The 13,214-nt window shown below is 33.3% G+C and overlaps 1 protein-coding gene across 2 annotated transcripts in view; it reads left to right on the forward strand.

Annotated features, from left to right (window-relative positions):
* The first annotated feature begins 1,470 nt into the window (after positions 1-1,470).
* ATL1 (atlastin GTPase 1) overlaps positions 1,471-13,214 on the forward strand; it is a 115,130-nt gene continuing 103,386 nt past the window's right edge. For both annotated transcript variants that reach the window (XM_051978032.1, XM_051978033.1), the window contains exon 1: positions 1,471-1,661. In XM_051978032.1, coding sequence (XP_051833992.1) covers positions 1,628-1,661 — 34 coding nt within the window. In that variant the 5' untranslated portion in view covers positions 1,471-1,627. The remainder of the gene's footprint in view (positions 1,662-13,214) is intronic.

A 13,214-nucleotide genomic window follows, 5' to 3' on the forward strand; every position in this document is an offset into this window, starting at 1 on the left:
ACAAATTCCATCCCTCAGGCAATCTTGGAGTACCAACTATTCTCCACCAATAAAGAGACTGTATAGCCAAGGGTTACCTAAAAAGCTATATAAATATTTATTAATATTTAAGATGTGTCTTTCCTATGATTCCCTGCATTCTACATTCTAACCTGAGCTACTAATCCAGGATCTTTTAAAAATTTAGCCATTTTAGAAAACAGAAAAGATTTTTCTGTTCATATTCCATATTCCCATTCATACTCCAAAGAGAATAAGAAATAATTGATCTGTATCTAAATATTCAAATGCCTCATAATTGTGGAATATCTTCAAAGGCAAATAATTCACATAAATTAATTTAAAAACTTTGATTTATGTACATATTGTGCTCTGATTTAAGTGATTAAATAGTCACCAAGCATTTTCTGAATTTGAAACTTTAACATTGCTGCTCTGATTAGCTGTTTGTGTTTTCAAGTCTTTGTATTTTTTTAAATTATAGTTTCCATCACAAGACTGGAACATGAGCTGGAACATATATCTCTTATAAAGGAAGAGAGTATGTCATATTTGTTAATAAACAATTTCTGTATTTTCCCTATCTTCCTATCTGTTTTTAATTAATTTAGTCATCTTGAGGAGAAAAAAATTAACTTTCACTTCACTAGAGAAAAGGTAATATGCCCATCTCTAAGTGGTAACTGGAGTTTCAGTTTCTTCTCATCTCAAGCCAGTAGTATTTTATTCCAAGGAGATAATCTGTGCACATCCAAACTCTCCAAATTGAGCTATTTAATAAAAAAATTTCCCTTTTCACTAATTTTTGTGGTCTTTTTAAAAAAATAATTTTATCAGCCATTCCCATCTTTGTCTTGACAAGCTATATTCAAACTCTACAGTATTCTTTTGTTTCAAAAAATGCCACTACAAATCTAGAAAAAAAAAATTCTCAAAGCATTTTTAGGTGTTAAATGTTGAATTACTAGGATGCATGTGTTTTTCAAACTTCCTTTTATCCTTGTCCAAAGTAAATACAGTCTGGTTCATAGGTAAAATAAATGTATGTAAATGTAAACTGAGGACCAAGAAAAGAATTAAAATGAAAGGAATTTGGCTTCATGATAAAGCATGCAATATTTGAACTCTGTGAGCACATTGCTTGGTTTTGTGTATTTGGATATTTGTGAAAGAGTTATTTGTACTTCTCTGAACATTCAATATAATGAGTTATTAGCATTGTGTGAAATGTTAGTACTAGTTCTATGGATTTCTTGTTCAAGCAATGTGTGACATGAAAAGGAGAAATCATACTCAGGTGTACTTCTTTGTGTTTCACTGATAATGGTCAAATGCATCTTCTAATCACTCTAAGTATTGGTGTGAATTGGCATAGAAGAGCATCATATTGGCATTTGTGAGAACTCCAGCTAGTGATGTTGAGCTCCATTTCCATCCCTTTACTTCTCCTCCCATTTCCTCTCAACCCCTCCCTACTAATGCGTTGCAACATCTTCAGACGCAGAGAACTGCATCCAACCAACGGTGACTCCCAAAGCTGCAACCTACAGTCCAGAGCACAGCCAGAGTTGTCAGAAAGAAGACCGCCAGCAGCAGCAGCAGCATCACCACTACTAGGTGTATCGCTATGGCCAAGAGTCGCAGGGACAGAAACAGCTGGGGTAGGTAGCAAACAGTACTTTCTCCCTAAAGCCTTCCATGGTCCAGAATTTGTTATTTCCTAACCAGTGCTTCTAAAATGGAGAGGGAAGAAAACCAAAACCTCACTTGGCTCCAGTTGTTGTATTACAAGGCTAGGCGAAAGCAGTTAAGAGCGCCTGCTGCTCGCCTTTTAAATGGACGAATTATGGTTGAGACTAAATCCTCTCCCGCTCTCCCTCCATTTGGGCATGGGCCTAGTATAAGCTGCTGCTGCGTCTAGGTGTAAATCTACGTTCATTCCTTCCCGTCCCAATGCAGTTCCAGCATTTGAACAAACGGCTCTTTCCCGGAGGTCTTGTGAGATATGCGAAAGAAAAAAATCAATGGAGACTAAGGGAGTGGAGCGGTAATGGTGTCACTGATCAAAAGGAGATGAGAGAATATTGCAGCAAGAGAGCAAGCAAGCAGACCACTTTGGGCCGACAGCTTTCAGTGCACAGCCTAAATCCTCTGAGCCCTAGCTCCCGGGGCTGCGAGATTTGGGGCGGGGTAGAGGAGGAGAAAGGAATGCAAGGGTACAGAACAAGGTTACTAAGCTTCTAACTGGAATGGCAAAATAAGAAGCTTGCAATCTGTCATAGATTGGAGCCTATAGAGAAGAGAGAACGTTGCTAAATCTTAGGCAATCTATTCTGTTCCAGAATGCTTCCCCCAGGGGGTGAGGAGCTTTTAGAAAGGAAAAGAACAGCATCTTTCTTTCATTCGTGCTCCCTTCCCCCACCCCCACCCCCTGGTCTGACACCCTGGTTTTAGACTGCTTTGTTTCGCGATTTTCCCCTGCAAGATACTGAGCTCGTGATTCAGAGTCGGACTGGGAGGGGTGAAGGAGAGAGGAAGAAGATTAGTGGGCTCCCTCTGTTAAAGGATGGGCGGGACTCTCACAGGCAAACAGAGCCACTGCAGAGATGGCAGAGAAAACCGAGCCCCACCCGCTTGATGCTCCGGAACCGGATAATGCTGTTTTATTGCAGACCAAGAGTTCCTACCTTTCCTTTGAAGTGCCTGATAAAGGCAACTGCACTAATAGAGATAGCTCATTTCTAATAAAGCACTGCAGCCTTATGTCACTATGACAACAAAGCAGAGTATTGTTTTGACTATCGTATAAGATTTTTAGTTATGGAAAGTTCATCGTTCTGACTTAGGAGACCTAAATTTAAATTTATATTTATTATTAAATTATATATATGTATATATATATAATATATATATATTGTGTGTGCATATGAGTATATAATTATATTTGTATATATATGCATATATACATACAAAAACTATATATATTTATATGCCTCATTTTTTGTGCTTCTGATTTTCCTCATAGATACAACATATAACCTTCTACTTCTATAAATTGAGGCAGATCTGAAAGGAATGTACTGAAAGTCAATGTGTTGGGAAAGATCACAGGAATATAATATGAAAATACTTGGGCCTAAGAATAACCAATTTTATCCTTAGTTCTTTTGTTGCAGTAATAATTAAGCATCTTTCTAAGCTGCTAAAAATCTAATGGCTTTTATCAATATTCATACACAAGAACATCGTGAATATTTTATTCTCCTTTGCTTCCAGGACACTGACCTTTCCCGGTTATCTATTTGCCCAGCTGGATCAGCATCCAGTTTGAAGCTTCTAGTAACAAGTGTTCCTTCAGGCTCAGTCCTCAAGTTATTTTTCTTTGTGGTCTCATTGGCTTTTGTAAATTAAATCATCATTTTTCTAGATTTATTTCACATTACTATCAATTCCAAATTGAAATACTAGGTCCTTCGAAGTGGAATCCTTATTTTTTGTTTCTCATATTTATATTAAATTTCTTCCTCATGTGTACCTCTTGAATCCTAAACTTCTTTCAAAGATCTATTCAGGCTCAACATCTTTTACAAAACCTTTCATAATTGTTCTATTAGTTATTGCTGACTCCTACTCCTCAAATTATTTTGTATATAAATGTAAAATTTTCAGTTTCCCATCCCCAATGTCTAGTACTAGGGATTATGATAGGGACTAGCCCCAATATTGCATTGGTGTGGGGATCTTGATTTAAAAATTTCTTCTACCAGTGCAAGTCAGTACCTTTTCTGCAACTTCTAGAGTTGCTGTGACATTAAATGATTTGTCCAGGATAACAGTTAATATACATCAGAAGCAGGACTTGAATATAGGTCTCTCTGGCTCCAATGCCAGTTCTCTATTAACTAATTTTCTAATTAATGACTTGTGGTTGTTCAATTAAGTTCTGTCTAATTCTTTGTGACCCCATGGACCATAATACATATATTATGGGGTTTTCTTGGCAAAGAAACTTTCTCCAGTGCTTCATTCACTGAATCAACTTGTGCCGCCTAATAGTAGATCAGAGCTCCAGGCCTGGAGTCATTAAGACCTGATTTCAAATCTAGTTTCAGACACTTAGTGACAGTGTGTCTTAACATTCTTAACACTTAACCTCTTTCCCTCAGTTTTCTCAGCTGTAAAATTAACTGAAGAAAATGGCAAATCACTCAACTATCTTTTCCAAGAAAACCCCAGAAGGGATTACCAGGAGTCAAACACAAGTGAAAAATAATTAAACAACAATTAATAATAACAATTATAATTATTAACTAATAGTTAACTAATAATTAACTGATGTACCAAATCTATATTAACACTAATGTTGTTAATAATAATAGCTAGCATTTATATACTTTCATTGAGTGCCAGGTGCTTTACAAATAATGTCTTATTTAATCTTCAAAATAACCCTTGGAGGTAAGTTCTGTTATTATGTCCATTGTACAGTTGAGGAAACCTAATCAAACAAAAATTATATAACTTGCCCATAGTCACATAAGTTTCTAAGGCTGCATTTTAATTTAGGTCTTCCTGTCTCTAGACCCACCTTGCTGCTTCCAATTTTATTCCATGCTGCTTAGCACTTGTAGGTGTTTAATAAATGTCCATTGAAATTAAATTAAGTTGCATTTATTTTTTCAAAAGACTTTGATTATTCCTTAAATGTTGAATTCCTTTAGATAGTTTTGTTTCTTTGCAATGCATAAACCAAAAGTACTTGTAGAACATATGTTCTTATTCATGTGACATATGTTCCTGATGCCATTGTGTTCTGCTAAATGTTTGGCTTAATGATTCTGTTTATGGGCAGACTAGCCTTTTTTTCCTTTGCTGTTTCCCAGAACATTATGTCTGAGCACCTCACTTCTGTTAAAGATTCCTTAACGTAGCACAGTCTTACTTTCTTGGAAGAATTATTCAAGGCAGGCATTTATGCTTAAGAATATGAATGTGCCCATGTATTGCTAGGTGAATTCATTTGTGTGTGTGTGTGTGTGTGTGTGTGTGTGTGTGTGTGTGTGTATGTATATATATTTATGTATGTATATATGTGTTTGTGTATGTATATATGTATTTATGTAAATATCTGTGCGTACAGGTTACTTGTACACTATTTTAAAGTCTAATTCTTTTTGTGCAGCAAAATAACTATATGGACATGTATACATATATTATATTTAACATATACTTTAACATATTTAACATGTATTGGTCTACCTGCCTTCTGGGGGAGGGGCCGGGGAGAAGGAGGGGAAAAATTGGAACAAAAGGTTTTGTAACTGGCAATGCTGAAAAATTACCCATGCATTTATCTTGTAAATAAAAAGCTATAATAAAAAAAGAAAAAAAAAAAAACAAATATCCGTGTGTAGATATGTATACACACACAAACAAAATATCCAAACATTCTCTTACCAGTGAGGGCAACAACAGTTTTTAGAAATTTGTTCACGTCACAATGAGTTTATGCAACAAACACAGTAGGTGTCAGAGACACCATTTGAATCCAGTTTCCTGATATGAAGACAAGCTTTCTTATTCAGTAAGTAATACTTTCTCTAGTGTATATGTGTAAATGTGTAGATGTGCATACATTCCTAAATTTCTATTAGAATGATTATTCTTCAGCAACTGCTATAGACATAGAATAATAATTGTGGGATTTTGTCATGAAACCTTAGGAAAATATCTATCCCCCAAAATTAGTGCTATTTTCAATTAAAAATAAGTGGGTTGTTTTTTGTTTTTTGTACATCATGATTATTTCTTAATTTATGCCCCTATTCTCACATTGAACTCTTCCTTGTAATAAAGAAAAATACTTAAGAACAGTCAATGTATTAAGATCAAAAACCATATGCAATATTCTGTCCTCGTAGTCCTCCAAATCTCTGCAAGGATGAGATCTGCCTGTTTCATCATCTCTTTTGCAAAATAATGAATTTTCATTTATTCAGAGTTCAGCTTTCTTTTGGTATTATTTTAATGTTTTTTTTTTTCATGCAACAAGCATTTACTTCAATCAGTCAACATTCACTTAAAATACACTGTTCCAGGTACCATTCTAATCATTTGGGACATGAGCACAAAATAAAGCTTCTTGAGGAGCTTACATTTTGTCAAGGAAGAAAGAGTGCATATATAGAAGTATATGCAATAAATATTGTTGGTAATTTGATATTTAACGCTTTATACAGAAAGGTGCTACTCATAGCTAAGGGATAAGAAAAGACTTTATGTAGAAAATTACAGTTAAGTTGACTTTTGAAGTTTTCTAAGAAGCAGAGATAAGGAGGAAATGCATTTCAGGCATTGTGACAACTTGTGCAGAGGAAAGAAATGTAGGATATCAGGTGTCAATAATCACAAGAAGAACAGTATAATTAGACCATAAAGTTCATGAAAGGGAATATTATAATTAGCTTGGAAAGATAGGTTGGCAATGGGTTGTGAAAGATTTTAAATATAGGATTCTGTATTTGATCCTAGAAGTAATAAGAAGCACTAGAGTGTATTGAGTAGAAGAATGACACAGTGATATCTGTGCTTTAGGAATATGCTTTGGACAATTGTGTGGAAATGAATTGGAGTGAATAGACATTTGAGGTAGATTTGAAACTTTTTGTTGTCATGTATATTATTCTGCTTTGTTCATACAAATGTCATGTTTCTTGGGATTTTTCATCTTTTTCATTTCATATGTCCTAAAACCATTTCATCATACCTCAGTCTTTGGGCACTTACTTTGTTTCCAGTTCTTTGCTACCACAAGTGCTGCTGTTTTGGTATTTATTATCATTTCTATCTTAGGTCTTTCTTTTGGGCCCAGAATACTTATATTGCAGTATACTTATGTCCCTGACTTCTCACTCATCTTCCAAAATGAATTATTCCACTTTTTTCTGGTCAATTTTGCCTGTTTAAAAGTGTGAGGTAAAGCTGTGCAGTTATTTTAGTTTTTAATTTTCCTGTTATTAATTATTCAGAGTATATTTTCATACAATAATTTATGTATCTGCAATTCTCATTTTGAAAACAACTTATTTCCAATTGATAAATGATCAAAAAAGATATACTCTATGTTCAAAGGGCTATAAATTCATGCATATCCTTTAACTACACAGTTAAATACCAGTACTAGGCATAAATACCAAAAAAAGTTTTTTTTAAAAAAGAAAAAGATTTATATGTACAAAAATGTTTGTAGCAGCTCTCTTCTCAGGACAAAAACCTGTAAATTAAGGGCATGAGAATTAATTGGATTCATTCAGTTGAATTGTGATATGTGATTGTTGTGGAATATTATTGTGGGAAATAATGAGCAGAATGCTCTTATGGAAAAAAAAAACCTGTAAAGCCCTTCATAAATTCAAGTAAAATGAAATTTATACTATACAAAATATTAGCAATGTTCTGAGATGACCAACTGTAAATGACTTTGCTCTTTCCAGCAGTACAATGACCCACAACTACTCTGAAGGACTTATGATGAAAAATCCTTTCCATACCAAGACAAGAAACTATGTTTGAATACAGATTGAAGTATTCTCCTCTTTCTCTCTCTCTCTCTCTCTTTTCTCTCTGTCTCTCTCTGTGTGTCTCTCTGTCTCTTTATTTTTCTTGAAGGTTTTTTTTTTTAATTAGGGTGAGAGATCTGTTTTCTTTCTCAACACAACTCTTGTTTTTTTCTTTCAAATATACAACAAAGTTATCATTTTTTAAAATAGCTTTTTATTTACAAAACATATGTATGGGTAATTTTTCAACATTGACCCTTGCAAAACTTTCTGTTCCAACTTTTCCCCTCCTTCTCCCCACCCCGTTCCCTAGATGGCAGGTAGTCCAATACATGTTAAATATATTAAAGTATATATTAAATACAATATGCCCAACACAACTCTTAAGGAAATGTTTTGTGTAACTTCACATGTGATATCTTAAAAAGGGTTGGGATGGGAATAAGGGAGAGAATCTGGAACTCAAAAGTTTTAAAAACATAAAAGATTGTTTTAAATGTAACTGAAAAATATTAAGTAAATAAAGACATAAAATAAAATAATGGAAGCATTGAAAATGCAAGACAAATAGTATTTTAATTTCTTTAAATTTAAATTTTACCATAAAAATATATGTACAAACATTAGTTCAATTGCTATCTCTAGCCTAATTTACCCATAGTTCTTAGGTGAATATGTTGAGCAGCCTTATGAAGAAGCAAAAGATTCCTAAGAGTATGAGGTTCTATATATGTCAAAGAGAGGAAGGAAAAATATTTTTTTGAGTTCATTCAGATATAGCTTTCAAGCTTTCTATCCAGACATAGAAATAATACCTTAAGGAAAAAGTACAAAAGACACTGTATTCAGTCTGATTCCTGATTAATTAAATGAATTATAGTGGAAACCTAACATAATGGTGAAATTTCTGTCTCTTTGAATTCATGTTCCCTACAGATTCTGGAATTTCTGAAATTATAAACAATATTTTCTTTTTTTTTTATGAACAATATTTTCCCCCAGAAAACAGGTTGGAGGAACTTTTGATTTAAATAAAAAATAAATTCAAAATTCAAAAAATAAAAAAAATTAATTTTTAAAAGAAAAGAAGTTGTATCTTTTGACCATTTATGTATTGGAGAATGGCCTTTAGCTAATTTGTTTAGATATCTTATTTTTATCAGTAATAGTTAATACCTCCTTATATTTTCTTTTATTCTGTTTTGATTTTATTTGTGCAAGAAAATTCTATAATGTGTAATAAAAACTGTCTGTTTTTTTATGTTCTCTTGTTGGTCAATAATTTTTCACCCTGGCTACAGTTATAAAATGTACCACCTTCTATTCTTCACTAATATCTTTATGATGTGACCTTTTATATTCAGGTCACATTTCCATTTGCAATATGCTATAAGTTGCTAATCTAAACTGCCATTGAAACTGTTTTCCAATTTTTCCAGCAACTTTTCATCAGAGTTACTTGCCCAGTAATTTGTATCCTTAGATTTATCAAACACTGGACTAATGATTTTGATTGCTTCTGCTTATTTATCGAGTATATTCCACTTCCATGCTTTTTATATGCTAATTAATACCAAATAGTTATTGATATTTTATTATAACAATATATACCCTATAACCATAAGAAAGTTTAACATATTTAGAAAGATTTGGATATTGGTAAAGTTTTGAACCCAAGTCAAGTGGGTAGAAATATAAAGTGAATCATTTCTTCACAGCTAGTATCCATAGTGCTGGAAGAAAAAAATATTGCTCTTCATTTTATTCCAGCTCTGCATGAGTGAAATGATAGAAGACACACAAATAGTCTAAAATCTAAAAAAGGGGCAGAGTCCCTCCTCCCAAAAAGTCAAGACAGATAAAAGATAGAAAATATAATAAAAACATTTAATTATTCAAAAGGATTTAAAGGAGAAAGTTGATTTAAGTATAGTTCAGGAGAATGATGACAAAACCTCACATTTATAAAATTATCAAAATATTTTTATAAATATCTCTTTTGAGCTACACAACTAACTGGTGAAATGGTCAGGGACAAGATGGGCATTAGTTTTATTTGACAGATGAGAAAACAGCTCTAAAGCACTTCTAACATAAGTAAAGGGACCTGTGCATGTGCTGTACTCTAGCAGCAACTTACTCTCAAAATCAATTTTCTTATTCCCCAGGAAAGTCCATCTCTTTCTAAAAAACTATGGTTGGAAGCACCCACACCTCATTCCCTCAACTCACACCCATCTCTGAAAAAAAAAAAACATTATTAACTTAAGCAACTTATATGAAGTCACATTGAGTATAATTGGAATTCGAATCCTGGTCTTTTGTACATTCTTTTCCTTTCCATTGCCTTTCTATAGAGCATGGTAGTAAAAACAGAATTTCCTAGAAGCCTTAATTAAGGTGGTACCAGTTAAGGTATTGGAAAGATTTCGAATCAAGAGACTTGAATTTTTATCTAATCCATGTCATTTGTTAGCTGAGTGACTTTGTGCAAACCATTTATTCTCTCTGGGCTTGATTTTTTTTATCTATACATAAAAATAAGAATCACTAGAAACTCACTATGTCTTTATACCTATATATAGGAACTCAAGAGAGAATCACAAACGTAAGTTTGGTTCATGACTAGAAACTCCCCCCAAAATGTAAAAAGTCATACTTTATATGTGCAGTGTACAATGTAAATCAGGTATGCAACATTTATTTCCTACACATAAAAAAAAATGTTTAAAAAGGGGTCTTAGAAGCACAAACAAGCAGTATTGTTATATTATCTTGGGAGGTTGAGACTTAAAACACCAAAACAGAATGCAAGTTGTTGGACTGACTGCTAAATTGTTTCACCTCAATTATACATGGACAACTGCTACAAAGTCCATGTCAATCTAGGGACTAAGGTTTCTCCTCCTTTTCATGATCATTTTTCTATAAGAAACATAGAGTGACAGAATATTCATCCTCCCACCAGTAAACTAATACTGAGAAAAATGGAATCTTCATACAGCTCAGACTAACAAAGATACTATATATCTGGATGGATGTATCCATCTTGGTATTACTATTCAGGAAAAGGAGAGAAAACAAAAGAAGCAGCTAAAGTCCCAAGGCCTAGGCTTGGGACACCAATACTTCTGCTTAGCTGTCACATACTTTAAAATAACTGTATTGCCGCGGTGAAAGAAGAATGGTCCCTCTCCATCCTCTGACAAGAAATACATGAAAGAAGAACTTGCTACCCATTCCAGAGAATCAAAGAGAAAGAAAAATAGGGGGACACAAAAGAAGGAAGGAAGAAAAAAAAGAAAGGTATTTTTCCTTTTTAATTGTTATAGCATCCTACCATGCTATCTTTATCCTACTTTTTGATGGGAAGAAACAAGGGATCAATGTTTTCTGCATTGTTTTAATCACTAATTTATTCATTATTGTGTTTCCTTCAACATTTCCAAGAGCTGTCTGAGAATACAATTCAATTCCTCATTGCATAAACTTGGACTAGATGATCTTTAAAATCCCTTCAGTTTATAAATTTTGTCCCTATGTGTCTATGAGAGCAGATAAATACAATAGATTTCATTTTAGTAAATTATAACAATATAACTCAGTATAACAAGAATAAGAAAGATATCTATACCCTTCAATGTTGTGAAGTCTTTCAAAAATATTTTCACTAACACTATTATTGTGTAATTCATATAAATTGTTCTCCTGCTTCTCCTTATTTCATGCTGCATAATTCATATATCTTCTCATGTTTCTCTAAATTCATCATATTTCTTGCAGTACAATAATATTCTATTACGTATTCATATGTCACCATTTGTTTGTTGTTGTTCAATCATTTGGTTGTGTTCTACTCTTCATAACCACATGGATCATAGCACAGCAGCACACCAGGCCCTTCTGTGGTCCTCTATCTCTTGAAGTCTGTCCAAGTACATGTTCACTATTTCCAGTACATTGTCCATCTCATTGTCTGCTAACTCTTTTCCTTTTGCCTTCAATCTTTCCCACCATTAAGGTCTTTCCCAAGTCCTATTTTCTCATTATGTGACCAAAGTATTTAAACTTCATCTTCAATATTTGACCTTGCAATGAATAGCTTGAAATTATTTTTTAAGGACTGACAGATTTGGTATCCTTACTGTCCAAAGGACTCTCAAAAGGCTATTCCAGCGCCACTCTTAAAAAAGCATTTATTCTGCAGCACTTAGCTTTCCTTATAGTCCAGTTCTCACAGTTAAACATTGCTATTGGATAAAATCATAACTCAGAATAATCTGGACCTTTATCAGCAAGATTATGTCTCTGCTTTTTAGTATGCTATCAGATTTTCTGTACTTGCCCCTTCCCTTTAATGAGCAAGCATCTTTTAATTTCATGGCTGTCTTTATCATCTACAATGATCTTTGAGGCCAAGAATATAAAATCTGACACTGCTTCCATTTTTTCTCCCTCTATTTGCCATGGGATCACTTTGCATGATCTTGGGGTTTGGGTTTCTTTTTGTTGTTGTTTTTTATGTTAAATTATTCTTATACCCTCCAGAGGCTTCTAAATTCGTCTTCATTCTCTGCCATCAGAGTAGTATTATCTGAATATATGAGATTATTGATGCTTCCTTCCAGAAACCTCGATTTATACTTTTGATTCATCTAGCCTGGTATTTCACATGATGCATTCTGAAATAAGTTAAATAAATAGCGTGACAATATATAGCTTTGTTGTACTCCTTTTCCAAACATTAGCAAATAAGTTATTCCATATTTGGTTTTAACTGTTGATTCTTAACCTTCATTAAAGTTCTTCAGGTGAAAAGTAAAATGATCTGGTATTCTATCTCTTTGAGGATTTTTGTTGTGATCCACACAATCAGAGGTTTTAGTCAAAGCAAAAGTAGATTTTTTTTCTTGAACTCCTTTGCTTTGAACATAATCCAACAAATGTTAGCAATTTAGTCTCTAGTTTCTCTGCCTCTCTGCCTTCTTCTTTGTTCTATGTCATTGTTTCCCCTGAAAATGTTTACTTCTTGTTTCCTCACTAAATTGTTATTGTTTTGTTTAGTTCTGTGAAAGAGTTTATATTGATATGTTCTAGTTTGTTTGGTATGTTGCTAAATCTGTAAGTTAAGTAACATCATCATTTTTGTTATACTGGTAGAATCCAACCATAATTGACATTTCTAGAATTATTTATTCTTATTACTACAAAATAATTATCATTTTATTCTTATAAATCTCAAATCTAATTTTACAAATATATTGCCAAATAGTTTATGTACTTTTTAGGAGTTTTTAAAAATATGTTCTGGCACATTCCATTGTGCCAGGGATTTTGGATTGACTTAAATTTCCTCAATTTGAGCCTTATCAGTTTCTCACCCTACTCCCCCACTATTTGTTTCCATTAACTAGTGTTCCAGTTCCACTTACTCACTTAATAATGATTAACTTTTACAAAGAGATTTTTACTATTTAATTGATTAGTTGTGTGCAACTCTTTGTGATCCCATTTAAGGTTTTCTTGGCAGAGAGACTGGAGTAGTTTACCATTTTATTCCCCAACTTATTTTATAGATAAAGAAACTGAGGCAAATAGAGGTAAGTGACTTGCTCTTACAAAGGGATGTTTGCTTCAAATATATAACAAGAACAA

The sequence above is a fragment of the Antechinus flavipes genome, chromosome 2, assembly GCF_016432865.1.
Source record: "Antechinus flavipes isolate AdamAnt ecotype Samford, QLD, Australia chromosome 2, AdamAnt_v2, whole genome shotgun sequence".
In the NCBI taxonomy this organism is placed as follows: Eukaryota; Metazoa; Chordata; class Mammalia; order Dasyuromorphia; family Dasyuridae; genus Antechinus; species Antechinus flavipes.